Source organism: Peromyscus californicus, unplaced genomic scaffold, assembly GCF_007827085.1.
Source record: "Peromyscus californicus insignis strain IS unplaced genomic scaffold, ASM782708v3 Scaffold_11__1_contigs__length_118956290, whole genome shotgun sequence".
Lineage (NCBI taxonomy): Eukaryota > Metazoa > Chordata > Mammalia > Rodentia > Cricetidae > Peromyscus > Peromyscus californicus.
This window is the reverse complement of record NW_026294402.1, coordinates 32,168,213-32,187,697: the sequence shown is the minus strand read 5'-3', so window position 1 is coordinate 32,187,697 and position 19,485 is coordinate 32,168,213. Positions and strand designations below refer to the sequence as shown.

Here is a 19,485-nt window from a genome sequence, read left to right as displayed (position 1 = left end):
CTCACAATAAATATAAGTTAAATTAAAAAAAAAAAAAAAAAACAAAGAGAGCCAGTATGGTGGGATTTGCCTGTAATCCTAGCACTCAACAGGGGAAGGCAGGAAGATTAGGAGTTCAAGGCCAGTCTATAGGAAGTTTGAGGTTGGCCTGGCCTATATGAAACCTTGTCTCCTACAAAACAAAATATCGTGTGAATGAAATCCCAGTCAAGAAGGAAGTGCGTGCTTCTGCATGGCCCCAGGCTCCTTCACAGACGGTGTCTGCGAAGGGAACCTCTTGACTCCACTGCATCTAGAGCTGGCCATAGACTATGTCACAGCCGCTGTCACTCTCACCCCGCAGCTGGCGCACGTGGTCACTGCTTGAAGTCCCCCTTGCTTCTTGCCTGCTCCATCCTCAGTGCTCTAGATAGCTTGGACCTTCAGAGCCCCGGCCTTGCCCTCCACTTTGACCTGAATATTTACGTGTGCAAATCCCCTTTCCCTTCAGCCTGGACAGCAGAGTTGGGGTGGTTTCAAGAGGAATTTTGCCAGAAAGCTAAGGGAAAAAAAAAATCTAAAACAGCAAAACTCGAATGGATGTGTATCGGGAATACTCATTGCTCTTTTCAAGATCCTGCCAACCAGTCGGGCTGGTTCGCTGAGCCTAGCTCAGGAATCAGTCACCCTGGTCACACCTGCTTGGCTTCCTAACTGAGTGGTCTCCAGGCAGAGTTGCTGGGGTCAGGGAACTAGCAGCACTGAGCCTGCTTCTGAATCACGCCCTCCCTCCACACACACAGAGGTATCTTCTTCGGCCCTGATGATGCTCTACAGCACAGCCCCAACACCTGAGTTCTGACCGCGACCTCTCCCACCATGTGTGGGAGATGCAGGTAGCCTGCCCTCTCGTGGCTTTCAATGGTTCAGGACTCAGAAGTCGTCCGATGGCCATCTTTGTCCTGTTGTTTTGTCTGAATGGTGTTCACTAGCCAAGTATCCCAGGTGATAAATTCTACCTTTTGTGGAAGTTAGCTGGTTGTCTATTTTTAAGACACCATCTGGAACCAGACTTTAGGGAGTGGGGCTGGGACTGCGGGAAACAGGAGTTGGCTCCCCAGTTGGATCCACAGACCCTTAGACTCCCCACTCTTCTCTAACTACATTCTTCTTAAACTTGCTGGATATAACTCATTCCCCTTCGATTGAAGATCAGAAATGAGAACACTCTCTGAGTAGCAATGAATACTTCATCCTCTCTCTAGCCAGGTAACTCTTACATCTCTGCAGGTGCCCTTCCCAAAATAGCGCCCAAGGAATGACATCATAGAACTCAAGTCTTTACAGTTTTATAGGATCAAGTTCCTGAAGCTCACAGTGACCATGGCATGTGGGGAGTGCTTTGGTTCCCAGTTCTCCTACTTCTTTTCTTCAGCCTCCTCCATTAACCCAACTTTGAAGTGTTGACCGTGACACCAGACAGGACCCACCACATCCATGACCTTCCTCCTTCATTTTCCTTGCATGGTGTGGCTGGGGAGAGGGTTGAACTGGCTTCTAAGGGAGGAGGAGTCCAGCTAGAGATGAGAGGGCTGCTCTAAGTGTCTCCACCACAGCCCTCTCCAACAGCCACTTCTGTCCTCCATGAAGACACTGTTAGCTTCCCTTCTTCCCATAATCCACATGGGTGGGAGATGAGGAGCTAGGCTTACTTAGGCCAAAAGCCCTGGTTGTGAGGAGAGAGTTTGATGTCATGAAGATGCTGCCTTGCTTTCAGTGGGAATCCAAGTTTCCCTAGATCATAGGGAATAAACCTAGTTTGGTTTACTTCCTTTTGTTTTAACAATCCCAGCGACAGAACTCTCCAGAAGCCCAGTGATAATGGACCTCTGCTACAGAGAAGCATAGGCCCAGATCTACATCTGTGGGAAGGCCTGGGGACAGACAGGAGAGTGGTCTGGATGCTCTTCTGGCCATCTCAGGGACAATTCAGGAGGAATCTGGAAGTCGATGGGAACAGAATTACGACTAGATCCCAGGCTCCCTTTGGGCTCTTCTCCCAAGCTTGTTGATCAAGGTCACATGTCAGGCAGCCAGCCAGATGCTTACCACCAGCCTTGGGCACAGCACTGCCGAGCTGACTTCGATGGGAAGAGACCCTAAAGTCCGGAGGCCAGGGAGGCAGCCCCCTCCCCAGCCTCTGGGTGTGGCTGACCTCAGCATCCTCCAGCCAGTCTGGCCTCCACTCCCACAGAGGCAGAGAGAAACTTCGGGTCAGGGAGAGATCGTCCCGAGGGGAGGGAGGTGAGGAAGCATCTGCGGAGGAAGGCAGAGGTCAGCAGGAGGTTCAGCCTTTAGCTCCCAGGGACCCAGTCTAAGGCAGAAAGCTTAGGACTGGTTTAGGGTACACATACATCACCACCCCTAAATGTAACCTGGCCTCTCAGTCTATCGGTTCCAGTGGCTGCAGCCCCTGGGCCTGACATATGTGTTTCTCTACAGAGCAGTTTGCCATGTTTTCTCCCATACCAGCTCTGGCTCTCTGCACTCTTCCTTTACTGGCCTTGAGTAGCCTCTTCCCTGTGTGATGGGCACTTCTGACCTGGATAAGTTTTGTCCTGACATGTCCTATAAGCCTCATTGTTTTTCTTGAGGCCCAAAGGTACAGTAAGGGTAAGATAGGCATGCAGGATCTCGTGTGTGTGTGTGTGTGTGTGTGTGTGTGTGTGTGTGTGTGTGTGTGTGTGTAAAATCACCTCCTGCTGACACGGAGAGAGGCTGAGTCCAGGTGTTCCTCAACCTCAGCCACAAACAGGCAATCATGAGGCCTGGAAGCACAGCAGGAGCGAGGAGGCATATGAAATGCCAGCTGAGAGAAGACTGGCTGGAGCAGCTCTTCCTGAGACCCACATCTGGGGAATAGCATGGTCCTAGAGGTGGGGGGTTGGGCTGGATTCCTCCAGGCTTCAGAATCCGACCATTTGTCCTTGATCTATGGGGGATCTTGATTGAGCAAGTTAAAACATCTGTTTGACCTAGTGTTTCCTGATTCGGAAAAGAGAGATAAAGAATATTCCTCCTGGACTTCTTAATAATGCATATGAAGCACTTCTTCCAGTACCTAGGACTTATTGATCATTCAGTAAAAACTACCTTCCCTCCTTTTTGAGATAAAATCTTACTATGCAGCTCAGGCTGGCCTGGAGTTAATAATTTTCCTGTTTCGGCTTCCCAAATGCTGAGATTTCAGGCATGTGCTGCCACACCTCAATAACACTGATTGTTTAAAAGACAGTGAGGGTGATGATGACCAGGAAGCCTTGACTCTTGGTTAGGGAGAAAGGGAGCTGTTTCCACGCTAAGGGAGGCAGGTGGCCCCACATACCAGTGAAGACGCAGTCAGCTTCCCTGGGCTCCAGACCAAAACCAAAGCTATCCACGGCCACTGCCAGAGCACGGGCAAAGTGAGCATCTGCGAGGAAGGAGCCATCGGAGGAGCTGACCAGGCTGGCCCTGGCACTGGGGGCATTGTCCTCAGATGCTGAGCCCCAACCATTGGCCAGGGAGCCCTCGCTGGGGGTAGGGGTGGGGCAGGGCCGAGGTGGGCACAGTAAGTTCCCCACCTCGGACCCCACGCCCCCACCAGCTCTGCCCATGTCTGCCAGTCCTGAGGATGTTGGGATACTGATATAGCCATAGGTGGTTGGGGGTGAAGGAGCTCTTGGCATAGGAGATACACTGTTCCTAAAAGGCAAAGATGGGAGACAGTACACTGGTTAGGCCACAGTGGCAGGGGCATGGCAATTGAGGCAGGTTTGTGTGCTCCCCCGCATGCTTAGCGGGACTGTTCCAGCTCTCCCAGGATACTCACCTGGGTGTCTCCTCCCCTTCACTGAGCTCCAGGCACAGGGCCACCTCCTCGGGCGTGAGTACACTGTCCTGATCCTCCTCTAAGGATGACAGCGAGGAGCTGGACAGGTTGCTGGAAGCTGGGCTAGGACAGGAGAGGAAAGAGGCCTGGGGGCTGGCAGGCCTGGAAGAGCTTAGGATGGAGAGAGGGGCTGCTGTTCGTGGGTCCGAGGAGGGGGCTTGGGGCTTCTCCACACACCTGGTTGGGGGACGAGAGAGATGGCAGATTAGTTAAGGTCATCCTTCGGGTCCACATCTCTTAGCTTTGGTCTCATCCCAGCCACACTCCCCACACCTTCAGTGTCCCAACTCTATTTCCTGGCCTGCGCCCTCTTACTGGGTCTGTGGATCACGACTGGGGGTTCCACAAAGAGAGATGGGTGTTGGAGGGAGTGGACGAGCTGCTAGCTCATTCGAGTTGCGTTGAAGCTGTGGTCCCAGGGCATGCCAGGCTACCACACCTCGGGGGGCTTCTCCTGGGGAACAAGACTTGGGGCCTGAGAACAAAAGAATTTCTAAAATCGCATGAATTCCAAATCCCAACCTGCTCAGACCCCAATTTATTCCCCCTTAGGGAACCTCTCTCACCTGGGCTCTGGGAAAGGTTCTTGGAGGCTCTGCTTCCCAACTCCCAGGCCCAGATTTCCATGGGGTGGCTGCCGCGGAGCAGTGGGGAGCTGTTGGCTTGGTGCAGCTCTACAAGGGAAAGACAGGAGCAGGCTTTTCAGGCCCCAGTCACAGGCCCTGCCTTTAGCCTTCATATTCACCCAGACCTTCGGACCTTGGATCTAGATAAAAGAGGGAGACAACTGATCCTCTCTGCCCCCATCGTTGGTTCTCCAGCCCGATAAACTGGAAAGGGCACTGAGTGGTTTAGCTGTGTGACCTCGGGGAAGCGCATCAAGCTTTCTGAATATCAAGTTCATTTGTAAACAACCACTTCAAAGGATGATGTTGAGGATTCAATAAAAACAGATTGTAAAGCTCCTGCTCCAGACAGATGCTTCCAGAACCCACTTTCTTTTCTTGGACTGTGTGCATGCCAGTTTTCCTGGTCTCTATTCCCCCACATTGCTCCTTTCCTCATCAATTTCTGCTCTGTGGAGACAAATAGTCCTCTTCTTAGAGAGAATCTGCTAACAATTTTCATTTCTCACATCGTCTCGTCCTGAGAAGCTTCACTGTTGCTTTACTGGGGAGCGGGGAAGACAGGATTGGGGTCGAGGTGAAACAGAGCCAAGGGAAAACCTCAGCCTCAGGCTAGGAAGCCCTGTGGCAGAAAGGAAAGCTTCGTAAGTAGAAATGAGGGTGTGGCTCCATTGTAGGCGTGTGCTTAGCATGTGCAAAGCCCTGGGTTCAAGCTTCAGCATCAAAGGGGAGGAAGGAAGGAAGTGTGGGGGGGGGAGGGAGGAAGTGGGGGCTGGGGAGAGGAAGGGAAGAAAGAAATAAATGGCTGTAGAAAATAACTCATCTTTTTCTAAAACTGTTAACTTTCCAAGAGAGATCATACATTCCAAGTCATTGTGCCTCTCTGCACAAACACAGTTTTGTTTGTTTGTTTGTTTGTTTGTTTGGTTGGTTGTTTGGTTGGTTGCTTGGTTGGTTTTGAGAATTGAATCCAGGGCCCAGTGCATGCCGACTGACAGCTTTACCACTGAGTTTATGACTCCTAAATGAGACCTATTCCAATTCTTTTTAGCTGGCATTTCATTACCACTCAAGATTGATAATACAATAGCCCCAAGCAAAATGGGAAAGAATGCCAGCTTATTAATATTTACAGTCACATAAAATTGTCCATATTGAACAAGCTCTTAATTACTCTTAATCCACCCTGTCTTTTTACTAAAGTTGGATTTTATCTGTTTAAAAACAACTGACTGTAAAACATCTGCCAGGTCTCTCTAAGCAGTTCAGAGAGTCCATAGCGATGGCAGGCAGAGTGCAGTGCCAGACTCTGCAGGGCAGCAGCTGGGAACACAGTTCCCAGAGCCTGGACCTTCCTAAATGATTCCCAGGGAACTCAGCAGCCTTTGGAGACAGACCATCCTGGCTTCAAAGCTGAGCTCTGCAGCTTATTTGGGAATGTTGAGCAAGTCACCCAATCATTCCCTCAATCTTTTCCTCTCTGTAAATTTAGAGAAACAATGTCCTCCTCAAGGATCAAACATGATAATAAATATAAGTAATCAGCTATTGCATAGTAGTTGTTTGAGAAATGGTGATCATAACTGTCTCCTTCTAGAATGTCTAAACAGGCAGCTAGCTAGAAGTAAAGAGATAAATCTGTCCCAAAAGTAATATAGGCATCCCTCATATTACAGGGGACTGGGTCCAGCATCCCTAGGAGGAACAGTTTTCATCCTTGGATGGTTGAGTTTGTGAGTACAGAATCTGTGGGTATACATACTTCTCTCTAAAAAGCAAAGTGAGAGGCAGGGTCCAAGCAAACCAGTGTATGACGTGTGGGGCACGAGTTGCGGAAAACCTGAGGTTTTTTCAGCACTGGTTGCCTGAGGCCAGGCTCCAGATATACTTGTTTGTTGGTCAACACAGATGGGGTTCATAAGAGGGAAAAAGGTGTGCCCAGTGTTCCTTGTATCCACCATGCCTAGTACGCAGTTAAATTGCATTCTGTTGGCATGTTTGTTAAATGTTCTCTAAGTCACCTTGACTGCAGAACCAAGGCTCACTACTGTAGAGAAAAAGTTGTGGTGAGCACACACCCAGCTGAGTGCTCTAAGGACCGAGATAGAGGTCTGCGTTCACTAGGAGATAATGGGAGGTTGGGAGTGGTGCTCAGCCCATACTCAACTTGTTTAAGGTTAGCGGACCGCATTACCACTTCTAGTCCCACCCCGACCTGCCCCAGAACATGGCTTTTCTCTCCGCCCTTACCTTGCTTCTTTTTGGCTTTCCAAACCTCTGCAGGGGCCAGAGACATGCGTGGGGAATAGAGTCCCCTGCGGCTGCAGAGACTATCTGAGCTGGCCCAGGGGCTGGAGGTTCCGGCCAACTTGGATGGAAGGCGCCTAGCAGCTGGTGTCCGGGGGCTTGGCCGGACTGGAGGGCTGGAGGGCTGCTCCGCGATGAGGGAGCCATAAAAAGTGCTGGTGTCTGGAAGCAGGGGCACACCAGGGCTCCGGGGGTCCCAGGAGATCACTGTCATAAAAACGACAAGAGGAGTTATGGTGAGCACATTGCACTCCATCTCCCCTTTCCATCCCCGCGGTCCCTTCGCAGGAGGCATAGTCACAGGAGCGCCTGCCGTCTAGTGGGTCCCGAGGGTCTACTCCCAGCCGACTACTGAGGCTGCTGCTGCTGCTCAGGTCTCGAGAGCCAGAGGTGGAACGCCAGGTGTCTGCCAGCCATGGGGAGTCACTGTGGTCCATCCTGGGGTAGTGGTGGTGGGGGGAGGGGTGCGGAGCAAGGCAGGGAGGAACAGGAACCAAATTAGTTAAGACGTCCAGCTCAGAGGACAGCAGCAGGAGTAGAAATGTTTGCTTCACCCTTACAGCTGTTTTTCTACATTTTGTAGTTCCTAGAGGACCCCTGACCTGGTACCCCTGAACTCAGCATATCTTTCTATCTTGGGAAGAGGCTAAGCTGTCCAGACCTGGGGAGGGGGTATTAGGGGAAAAACAGTTATGGATACGGAGATGAAAAGAACAAAATGGAGCCAGGTGAACATGGCTTGAAAATCCCTACCTGTCATCGTTCAGCTGTGCAACCCAAGAACTAAATCTATTGGTCTCTCTGAGCCACACTGTTTCCTCGGCTGTTAAATGGTGACAAAGAGAAGCCGGGCGGTGGTGGCGCACGCCTTTAATCCCAGCACTTGGGAGGCAGAGCCAGGTGGATCTCTGTGAGTTCGAGGCCAGCCTGGTCTCCAAAGCGAGTTCCAGGAAAGGCGCAAAGCTACACAGAGAAACCCTGTCTCAAAAAACCAAAAAAAAAAAAAAAAAAATGGTGACAAAGAGAGCCTGCCTATAGGACTGATGCTGCGAACTGAGCTGAGGAAATCCTGAATCTCTCTGCTCGTAGAATAGAAGCTTGCTGTGGTCAGTGTTGGCCTTCAGCTGTCTGAATTATCCTTCAAGAGCAGCAATTTGATAACACTACTTCTCTGCTAGAGCCTTCAGTCGCTCCCTATTTACCAAGAAAAAGTTCAGATGCCTCCCAGGGCATCTTCCTTGGTCTGGCTTCCAGCTTTCAAACCTTATCCTTTGTTCTGATACCAGGTATCCCAGCCAGAACAATGGTTTGCATTTCCCTGTGAATATAGACAGCGATTTCTCCCACTCCATACTCTTCTCCACAGGGTACATGTGGGCTCCTCTTCATCCTGTTTCTCTAGCCCTGTCCCTGCATCTGGGTCACACTGCATATCCAGCTCCAGGTTGCTCCCCTGCCTGTCCCTGCCTGTCTGCAAGTTCCTGGTGAGTGGAAACTATTCAAAAATAAATAAATAAATAAAATAAACGGATGAACTGATCTCAATAGAATTCCCCTTGAGGACAAAGGAAGGGGTCCCAGGGAAGCCGAGCAGACAAAGTTCAGGAGGCAGGAGGTAGCTGGAAGAGAGAAGCCAGAGAGCAAGGAAAAACTCAGGACATGATGCCAGGCAGCCTGGAGCCTTGCTGAAAGGAAACGGGCAGCCCGTGGGCCTGATATATCCAGTACACAGTAGGTACTCAATAAACGCTTCTCAAATAATTCAGACCCAGAGCGTAAAGACTAATGAAGTTGACAAAGACAAGAAACGTTTTTCTAGTGTAAAACTCAGCCAATGGTGTGGGGAAGGGGGAGGGAGAATTGTTTTTTGTTTTGTCTTGTTTTCTTGGAATTTTGCCTCGTGACTACAGGCTAGCTCTGGTAGTTAAGCAGTTGGAGCAGAGGTGCCTATTGTTTGGCCCTGGTTTGGCACAATGAGTAAGAATCTATGCCCTGAGGTCTGATCGCCCCCTGCTGGAAGTGTGCCGCATGTGCAAGACAGGTGGATGGCTCAAGAGGCGGGCAATACACAGCATGCTATCAGGTAAATATTGGGAACACAGGGGAGTCAAGACACTAGTGCTGGTCTCCTGCCAGCTACTGGTCACTTAACAACGGGAGTAGAGAGAGCAGGTGACAAGAACAACAGATAGGTGGCAAAAACATTCAGGTTTTATGATTCAGGTTGCTCGGCTGTCAGGGGGCTACAGTGGAAGAGACTCATTGCCCCACAGAGTCCAGGAGGGCTTCAGGTACTAGGATCCTAAACTGTCTGGCAGGAGGGTAGACTAAAACTCCACTCAGTTCTCTGCCGAGATTCCACTCACTCTGACCTCTCTGCCCTTCCTAAGGACTCCTCTTTGGCTCTCACCTGTGTTTTAAAATGGCATCCTCACTGGTGTATCTGTACAGACCTGGAAGAAAATGGGGGAACAGATAAGTGAAGAGCCCACCATCTTCCTAGAGATTGAAGCCCCTCTGGTATTCTGGCAGGACCCAGGGAGACTTATACACACGGGCTCTCCTCTTACCTGGGCCCAGGTGCACCCCAGCTTTGCGTCGTCTGTAGATACACACAGCAGTGCCCAGTAGCAGCAGCCAGAGCAGGACAGCACCACTGGCAATGACTTCCGGCCGTCCCAAGGTGGCCCTCAGCTGATCCAGGGTCCAGGAAGCGTGTTTACTGGGATCTTGGGCCGACTGCTCCATGGCCTGCTCTGTATGGGACGTGGAGCTCAGAGAGAGGGCAAGTAGGACAATGGGGGACCGACAGACAAGAGGGGGGAGCTGGAGGTGTAACAGGAGCGGGGAGACAGGAGGATGACACAGCGGCTGAAGGATATGGATAGGACCTTTCTCTCACCTAAAAGGAGGCAGACAGGGCTACTGGGCTCTCCTGCCCCAGCACCAGTGACCGCAGCCACTTGAACACAGTAGGAGCCTGGCACTCGTGTGGAGATCTCCAGCTGAGTCTGTTCACCCACGACAGTCCAGTTGGCAGCGGGGAATGAGGTATTATTGCCCAGGTTCCATACCTGGGGCACAAGCAAAGGTGAGCAGCTGCCCCTAGTACGTCCCAGCAGCAGGGCCCTTCATCTGCAGATGGCCATGCGGTCCTCCTAAGCCTGACATCTTCCTGGGGGCTGCCCGACAAAACAACACCACAATCCCTGTGCCCCCTCCTCTACCAAGTGAGAGACTTCTCTCTAGATGACAAAGGAGCAAAGGTAATCTGCTAAAACACACCCAGGACCAGTGGTTCAGGGTGCTTTTGGGGTCACCTAGAGGCTTGCTAAAATTGAGATACCAAGCTCACTTTTCACTTTCTGATTCAGGAGACCTGGGAAAGGACCTGAGAGTCTGCTTTCCTAACTGGTGATTCGCCTCTTGCCAGTCCAGCACCCACATTTTGAGCAATCCTGTCTTAAAGACTTAGGTCTGACCCAGCCTAAGTTTTGATTTGATCAAATCAACCTAACATTTGATTTCTGTTCTGTTCCTTCCATCTGTGACCATAATCTGGCTTTCCATGTATAAATTGGAGATGATAACCTAAGACTGTTGGTGGGATGAAACGAACAGCAGCTTGTACAATGCGTGGCGAGGTCTGGCCAACTAAGTAGGCCCTAGCACGTGTGCTCAACAAAAGCAAAATCCCTCCACTTTTTGGCTCAGATGATGTTTTGTAGTATCATTTTTGTAGGGACTACCTGGTAGCCACGGATGACACCATTATGGTTTTCAGTGGGTGGTGGAGCCCAGCTCACAAGGACACTACTGTTGCCGGGTTTTAGGGTCACTTCTTGAGGTGGGGCGCTGGGCACTGGAGGAAAGGAAGAGACTGTTAGAAGTGCTAAAGAAGAGGACTCTGAGAGGGTCGAGAGGCACTGGGGGATGGAGTCAGAGTCTCACAAGGAAAGACACTTCTTACAGCTGTTTGCTTCACCATGCAGAAGAAGAGTCCCCCTCCTCTCCCCCAGCATGTCCAGACTGGACTAGGATAGATAAGGAACACCCCCCCATACACACACATCAATCAGGACCCTTCACTGACCTTGTTCTGGCAGCCTCAGGAGCAACACATTGCTGTCCGGGCCTCGAGCCCGGCCGGAGGACGGTCTCACTTTGAATTCGTAGTCCTGGCCCCAGTGGAGGCCCCCAAGCTTTGCACTCTGCAAGCCACCCAGCAGCACCTCTGTCCATGGAGATCCCTGGTCCCTGGGGTCCCTCTGGGCCCTGAACAAGGCCGTGTATGACTCAGCAGGTGCAGCAGGGCCGCTCACCTGGGAAGAAGTTGGAGTAAGGATAAGGGCTTAGGGAGTTCATGACATCCCTCATCTGAACTCTGAATAGGCTCTCACATCCTGGGTCCTCCGCCTCACCTTCCAGCTGAGCCACACAGTCGGTCCAGGCTTGGGGCCTTTCACGGGTTCTGGGTTCAGCAGGGTCACGTTTTCCAGCTGAATACGAACAGCCAGAAGTTCCAGATATTCCTTGTGGTCCCGTGACTCTGTGGGGGGAACACAGGGGTGGGATGGGGGAGGGAAACATACCTTCATCATGGACAAACTTGTCTGCTAGAGTTTTCAGGCCTTGAGTACTCCTGTGTCCATTCTAGCCTCACAAAGGGAAGCCTTGCCAATCCCAGACTGAGCCCTGCATACCCGAACCCCATAACTGGCCACCATACTAACTGGAGTCCCGTACCTTACTTTAGACACTGTATGTGGGTTTAAGCTCATATGTGTGCATGTGGGTTAGTATGCATATGGAAGTCAAAAGTTGACAATAAAGTCCTTATTATTGCTTTCTACCTTGATTGACTGACTGATTGATTGATTGATTGATTGATTTTTGAGACAAGTTCTCTCACTGAACCTGGAGCTCACTGTGTAGACCAGACTGGCTGGCTGGCTTCTGGACCCCACCTGTTTCCACTCCACCCCAGTACTGGGATTATAGACACGTGCTGCCATGCTCCACTTTTCTGTGGGTGCTGGAGATCTGGACTCAAGTCCCCACGTATGTGAAACGAGCGCTTTACCCACTGAGTTATCTTTTGAGACCTTACATTGGACTTTAGCTGACTCCCGTTCTTACCCCAGACAGACACCCTGGCTGCTCGGCTCTCCCGTTGCCCCGCGTTGTTGGTGGCCATACACATATAGGTCCCTGTGTCATTCTTCTCTGCTCTTGCCACCATCAGGGAATCCCCGGACACCTGCCAGTACAGACACTCTGTGATGTCTTCAAGAGGAGAAGAAGCTAGGAGGCTGGAGGGCAACTTGGGGTCTCATTGCCCTCTCGTCCTCAGACCTGCCAGGGGACATGCCACTGGAGGGCAGGTAAGTTGCTTGGTGTGCCCAGGACATGATGAAGTTCCGGGGAAGGGGGCTCCACTTACTGTGTGCCTCCTTGGCTGGAGGACCAGCGGTTTCCCGTCTTTCCACCATGAGACTGAAGGCTTTGGGTAGCCCCAGGGTGGCCCACACTCAAGAACCAACTTCTCACCCACCACGACCACTGTGTCCCGAGGCTGGATCTGGAAGTCCTCCTGGAGGACTGTTAGGAGGACATCAGGTCAACAGGAAGCATGTCTACACCCCCGCTCCGCCCCCCTAGTCCTTCACTGGCATCTCCTAGCATGCTTACCCCATTCTGCTATACCCACTTCCTTGGCCTTCTATGTCTAACTTAACCTAGCTCTTCCTCCCAAGACCCCCCGCCCAGGCCTCCCTTTACAGATAGCCCCTCATATTTCCTGGACACAAGCATCTCGACCTAGCTTTACTTCACCCTGGGTCTACCCTCCCAAGCCTCACCAGCCACAGACAGCCTAGCACCCCGGCTCACTGCTGTGCCCAGCCGGTTGCTGGCCTCACATGTGTAGATGCCCAGGACTGCTGAGAGGATGTTTTGGTCATCTTGGGGCCGTCCCTGGACAGGGGGCCGACGTAGCAGGAGGGTCCCATCAGGCAGAAGGTAATGTAGGTCCGGGGTCGCCATGCTGAGGGGCTGCCCATTCAGCAGCCAGCGGATAGTGGGAGGCGGTTGGCCTGATGCTTTGCAGCTCATCCTGGCTGGGCCGGAGCCCTGAAGTAGCTGGTCCTCGGGGTGAACTAGGATCTGGGGGGGAGAATCCAGAGCCTTGCCTCCTAGGAGGGAAAGAGAGACTCTCTGCACCCCTTCGTGTCTTGTGTAGGAGTTTGCCAGTTGGCTTATATTAGCAAATATCTATTTCCAAATAGCTAGCTAGAAGAAGAGAGGGTCAGTATGCACAGGCCAGGGTCTGCATAGCCCTTTCTGTCGCTCTGACACACAACCCCACCACCACCACCATCATGGGCTTTGGTACTCCCACTGCTAATGAGAAGTAAAGACACCAGAGATCCTCTTTTGTCCTGCTGACCGTGGATCCAGCCATGAATCCAGAAGCATGGGCTAGAAAAGAGAGGGCCCCACTCACCCATGATGAGTAGAAGCAGTAGAGGCAGAGGCCACCTAGTCCTCAGGAGGCCCACTCCTCCAGAGCCCATGGCTTCTCTCAGCTGCTTTCCCTGTCCCACACACTTTGTCCCGGTTGCTCTGAGCTCACAGCAGTAAGGGAAGGAGGGGAGGGGTGGGGTGGTGGTAGTTGTTTGTGACTGAGACTCTGTCCCAATAGGGAAGCAGCTTTGAGGAAACGGATGCTTCCTGACCGGCATTCGGCCCTCAGTGCCTTAGAGAACTGGGAGGAGACCAGAGGTGAGAAACTCTCTAATCTCTACACTTGAGCTGTAACCCTGGACACTTAACTTCAGCCCTAAGGGTTACCTGATGTCTAAGTTAGGGTTTCTTAAATGAAATCCTCACATTGACCATAATTGTATTCACATCCTTAATTCTCCAACCTTACAGCTCTATTTGAAGCTTATGCTTAAATCTTAGTAATAATCCTTTCCCATTAGACAGACACCTAACAGAGGGAGATAGGGACCAGACGTGGAGCCTCAGACACAGGAGTGAGGAGCTGAAGATAGAGTCCAAAGGGGTTGCAGGCCAAGAAATCAAAGAGGAAGGGGAGCAGTATGTATCCTTGGTCCATTCCCTAGGAACAGATAGACTGAGCCTCAGGAGACTAGAACAGAGGAATGACCCAGAACCTTGGGAACAAGTTGTGAAAATCCCATGGACTGTGTCCACATTTTTTCCCTAAAAGACTTGAAAATTGGATCTGTGGGGTCTTGGGCAGACTCCTTCATCCTCACAGTGAGTTTCCTTCTCTGTCTAATGGGAATATTAATAATCGAGCCCACCTTGAGATCCAGAGTAAAAATGGAATCAGATGAGACATAAAACTACTTAACACAGACAGTGCTTGACACATGAGTGACATTTTTTTTGGCTCATTTTAATGCACATCCCATCACTGAAGCTATTTGAAGCATCATCCGTGGGGATGAGTTTCAGGCCTTGGGAAGATGGTTGGAACGAAGCCTTCTCAGAGTCTTGCCTGGCCTGACCCCTGTCTCCTATGTCTACATAAGCAAACAAGCTTTGCGGCACCCAGCTGACTACACTGGCCCCTCCCTAAAACCCAGAGCGACTGCTCTCTTCTCAGCCCAGCTCCTGTTTACCAGTCTCTTCCTTCCAAATCTGGAATCTCAGCCATTTCCTAGAGCTGTGCACGGAAGGCCAAGGCCAGGCTCTGGGCCTCAGCGGAAGAGCGTCCAGCCTTTGTTCTCAATTGTTCTGGCCAGCTTCTCTGGAGGCCCCTAAGCCAGCTGACCCTTCTCTCTTCCTCCCACTCCCTCCTGAGCTTCAGGGTCGGTCTCAAGCTCTGATAACTGACAAAGTTTCAGAAGGCCGCCTTCTCTGCTTCACTTCTCTCTCCTGAGACAGACCAAGACGGATTAAGACCGAATCAGTAAAAGAAAACAGTACCGTCTCAACAAACTGAGTGATTCCGTGGGCTACAGAATGGATGGAGTGGAGGTAATAGAGTGACTGAGCTAGATGGATGGGAACTGGGGTCAGAAAGAACAGGAAATTTCAGGAATAGAAGCACAGCGGCTGTGGTGGCACAGGGCTGCAATCCCAGCATACAGAGGGTCATGAATTTGAGTCCAGTCCAGGCTGGACCCTGTCTGAAAACAAAACAAAACAAAACAACAACAACAACCCAACAAAGTAAAGCAAAAAATGGAAGCACTGAGGGTGTTCACCAAGCCTGACTTCTCTGTGGAGGGTCCATATGGACAAGGATGTGTGAGGTCAGACTGATGAAAGGGACATTTATATGGCTGAAGTCAGCCAAAGACAGGACAGGAAAGGGTGTGGCCGGCAGTTTCAATGACCCCATGGCTAACCTGGGATTTCCCAGGTACGCAGGGGCCAAAAGCGGCTGAACTCCACAAGAATGCTCTCAGCAACAGTCCCTTCTCAGTCTCAATGTATGTGTTTTCCTCAAAAGACAAAAAAGGTCAGTCTCCGAGGAGCTCAGATTTGTCCCCAGGCCTGGGCCCAGGTGAGTAGAATGGACAGGGGAGACAGGGTACACTGGGAGAGAACCAGAGTCTACGGCAGTTGAGGAGTGGCCTCTACCTATAGACATATAGTCCTATAGTCCCCCATGCTTAAAGTTGCTTTTGAAATGGTCTCTTCTCTCCTCAATATGTTGAAGAGCCGTCTGTTGAAAACTGAAGGGGGTCAGAGGGAACTGACTGCAAGCCATTCCTGTGGGACATTAAGATTCCGAACGCATCCAGGGGAACTCAGAGATGCACGTTCATTTCCAGCAACCTGGCCCACTAGCACTCCAATTGTCTCATTTCCACAAGCTAAGGAAGAGCCTACCACATGAGTCATGGGATGATGTGGATGCGTGGGAGCCAACTCCTGTTTCTATTTTAGGAAGTTTGCTGCTTTAGGGGTCTGGTGATGTGCAAGCTCAGTGATCAGCTTAAATTGTACCTTCCTTCACCTCTGGTGCTAGTGTTTTGTGAGTGACTTGTTCCTGGCTGTTTGAAAGAGAGAAGAGAGGAAAAGGACCAAGCATCCTTCTGAGCGGCCCTTCAGAGCCAATTCCTCTTTACATCTGGCTCTTTGCTTCTTTGTAGTGTTTTTTGTTGTTGTTGTTTTGTTTTGTTTTTTTTTTTGTTTTGTTTTGTTTTTTCGAGACAGGGTTTCTCTGTGTAGCTTTGCGCCTTTCCTGGAACTCACTTGGTAGTCCAGGCTGGCCTCGAACTCACAGAGATCCGCCTGGCTCTGCCTCCCGAGTGCTGGGATTAAAGGCGTGCGCCACCACCGCCCGGCTCTTTGTAGTGTTTTATGCATGTGCAACTGGGGACCCCCTCTCCAAGCTGTCAGGGTCAAAGGACAAACAGGTGGTATTTGAAGCCAGATACAGGTAAGTATTCTACTGAACATGCAACCTAAAATAAGTTGGATAACCTCTCTCAGGCCATTTCCTCACTTATAAAACATCTGGAGGGCTATGTTGTACCCAGGAAACTTAAGTATGTTTTAAAAACCAGAAATGTATGAATTGACCCTTAAATGTCCTGGGTACAAGTACAGCACAGTTCTCTTCCTGAGCAGCACAGCCAATGCTACATACACTGGGGTCTAAAGTCTTCTTTCCTTTAAAAAAAAAAAGTATTTATTTCTATATTATTTTTGGTTGTGAGCCTAGCCTTTAACGGCTGAGCTATCCCTCCAGCCCTTTTTTTTTTTTTTTTTTTTTTTTTTGGTTTTTCGAGACAAGGTTTCTCTGTGTAAGCTTTGCGCCTTTCCTGGAACTCGCTCTGTAGACCAGGCTGGCCTCAAACTCACAGAGATCCGCCTGGCTCTGCCTCCCGAGTGCTGGGATTAAAGGCGTGCGCCACCATCGCCCGGCTTTATTTCTATATTATGTGTATGGGTATTTCTGGGCTTCACCTGCAGTGCCCTCAGAAGGTACTGGATTCCCTGGGACTGGAGTTCCAGATAGTTGTGAGCCAACATTTGGGTGCTGGGAATTGAACCCTGGTCCTCTGAGAGAGCAGCCAGTGCTTTTAACTACTGAGTCATCTCTCCAGCCCCTCTTTTCTTTCCTTTTGCTCAAGTCAGGTTGCTCTCAATCTCTGTAAATTTTTTAATCTTTGTCCCAAGCGGCCAATGGCTGGAGAGAAACTGAGTCAAGTCAGGACACAATGATGACTTCCTCTTTGCTGGCTAGGAATAGTGTGCTGATGTCACTTTGCTGCCTCAACTTATCTCTTGGTTCTTTGTTCTATTCCCGAGGCCTGAAATCACATCTGTAAGTACATACAAACACTCTCTTAAAATCTCCTTACTTGAATGTAGTGTGTGTATGTGTGTCTGTGTGGCTCTGTGTGTCCATGTGAGTGTAAGCAACAATGTGGAAGCAGGTGGAGATGAGAGAACACCTTGTAGGAGCTGCTTCTCTCTACCATTCAGGTCCTAGGCTGTCAGGCGTGGTGCAAGTTGCCTTCACCCACTCTCTAAGTCATCTTACAGGCTACAACACACCTATTCTCTCAACTCCACATCACCTCTATTTTTTTTCAAGTAATTATGGGTCACACCTACACCAAACATTGCTTGACTGGAGGTTCAAAGGCTGATGTCTTCTACAGATATAAACTTTATGTTCATTCTGTTATGGGGTGTCTCAATAAGAGGGCTTGGGTCCTAAGAGGGACACTTCTGAAGAGGGCCCAAGGGAACACGGATGCTGAATTGGATGCAATTAGGAAGACAGGACGATCTATAATACTTTCTTTCCAGAAGAGTACCTGGTTATTTCTTCACAATGTGTTTCTTCCCAGTTTCCTTTCGCCTTCTGTTATGAACAGCACAGTATACTGCCTCAGTCACGGCCTCTATAGCTGCGAGGAAACACCGTGACCAACAGCAACTTGGGGAGGAAAGAGTTTATTCGGCTTACACTTCCACAGCACTGTTCATCATCCAAAGAAGTCAGGGCAGAAACTCAAACAGGGCAGGAACCTGGAGGCAGGAGCTGACACAGAGGCCATGGAGAGGTGCTGCTTACTGGCTTGCTCCTCATGGCTTGCTCATTCCGCTTTCTTATAGACCCCAGCCCAGGGGTGGTAGCACCTATAAAGGACTGGGCCCTCCCTCATTAAATACTAATAAGAAATGCCCTAAAGGCTTGCCTACAGCAGATCTCCCCCTATCCTGAGACAGGGTTTCTCTGTGTAAAGGTCCTAGCTGTCCTGGAACTCACTCTGTAGACCAGGCTGACCATGAACTCACAGAGATCCTCCTGCCTCTGCCTTTCAAGTGATGGGATTAAAGGCATACACCACCACCACCTGGTCCTGCAGCAGACGTTAAGGAGGTACCTTCTTAATTAAGGTACCCTCTTCCAGGTAAGCCTAGCTTGTGTCAAATTTACACAAAAACTGCCCAGCAAAACTACCTCAAATTTTCATTTGAATGAATCCTCCCCAAAGCCTGGGATCACGTAGCAAGGACTTTAACAATTGTAGGAGCTTTAATCTTTGGCTTTTCCAGTCTCCAAAACTGTAAGAAATAAGTCTGTGATGTTTATAAATTACTCAGCCATAGGTATTCGGTTACACCAACACAAAATGCACGAAGATAGACTCCCAGTCTGACCTTAAGGGTTTAATGGTTACTCTCGAGCAAGCTGAATGGAGGTGGTACACATTCAGAACCCCAAAATTTGACAGAGGAGGCAGGAGGATCGGGAGTTCAATGCCATCCTTGGCTACATAGCAAGTTTGAGAATAGCCTGGATTCCATGAGAGTGTCTCAAAACAGAACAACAAAAACTCCACAATAAAATAGTAAAAGAGCCGGGCGGTGGTGGCGCACGCCTTAAATCCCAGCACTCGGGAGGCAGAGCCAGGCGGATCTCTGTGAGTTCGAGGCCAGCCTGGGCTACCAAGTGAGTTCCAGGAAAGGTGCAAAGCTACACAGAGAAACCCTGTCTTGAAAAAAAAAAAAGTAAAATAAGTTTCCCTAGAGCACATGCCCAGGAGAAGAATGTCAGGGCCTTGGGATGTATACCTATTCAACCTAAGGTGATATTCACATTTTTGTCTCAAAATAAGTTTGTTGTTGTTGTTGTTGTCCTTAAACACTGAATCCTCGGAACAACTGATGAGTTTAAATTTTATTTACTTAGTTATTTACAAGGGTCTTACTGTGTAATCCAGGCTGGAGTTGAACTCACCATCCTCCAGTTATCAGTCTCCCAAGTGCTGGGAATATCAGAAGACCCACGACCATACCTCGTGTGGTAGTTTGAATGAGAATGACCTCCATAGGCTCCTATGTTTGAATACTTGGCTCTCAGTTGGTAGAACTGTTTGGGATGGACTAAGAGGTGTGGCCTTGTTGGAGGAAGTGTGTCATTGGGGGCGGACTTTGAGGTTTCACCCTACTTCCCTCACTTCTTTGTCAGAAGTGTCTCTGCTATTTTTGCTTGTCAAGTTCCTTGAAAAATCTTGTGGAAATTTTTATTCAAGTAGATTGAACATATAGAAAGAACTAATATTCTACAACATAGTCTTCTTATTTATGAATAGGCTTATTTCAAGTTTTATGATTTGCTCCCTGTAAATCTTA

General features: G+C 50.0%; 1 protein-coding gene across 3 annotated transcripts; it reads right to left on the bottom strand.

Moving 5' to 3' along the window:
- Nucleotides 1–1,312: 1,312 nt before the first annotated feature.
- Nucleotides 1,313–13,488, bottom strand: Robo4 (roundabout guidance receptor 4). Of its 3 annotated transcripts, none has more exons than XM_052756723.1 (18): nt 13,349–13,488; nt 12,705–13,037; nt 12,287–12,444; nt 11,983–12,103; nt 11,265–11,392; nt 10,937–11,165; nt 10,593–10,705; nt 9,746–9,917; nt 9,414–9,599; nt 9,254–9,296; nt 7,145–7,281; nt 6,787–7,050; nt 4,477–4,584; nt 4,226–4,403; nt 3,851–4,087; nt 3,365–3,723; nt 2,089–2,295; nt 1,313–1,979 (listed from the first exon to the last, which is right to left on the bottom strand). In XM_052756723.1, exons 1-18 carry the CDS (start codon nt 13,416–13,418, stop codon nt 1,969–1,971), a joined length of 3,054 nt encoding a protein of 1,017 aa, XP_052612683.1. In that variant the 5' UTR covers nt 13,419–13,488; the 3' UTR covers nt 1,313–1,968. The 3 variants fall into 3 exon arrangements, with proteins under 3 accessions (XP_052612683.1, XP_052612691.1, XP_052612696.1); XM_052756731.1 differs by having other exon boundaries at nt 4,226–4,385; nt 13,349–13,487; XM_052756736.1 differs by having other exon boundaries at nt 4,226–4,364; nt 13,349–13,487.
- Between the last annotated feature and the right edge of the window lie 5,997 nt (nt 13,489–19,485).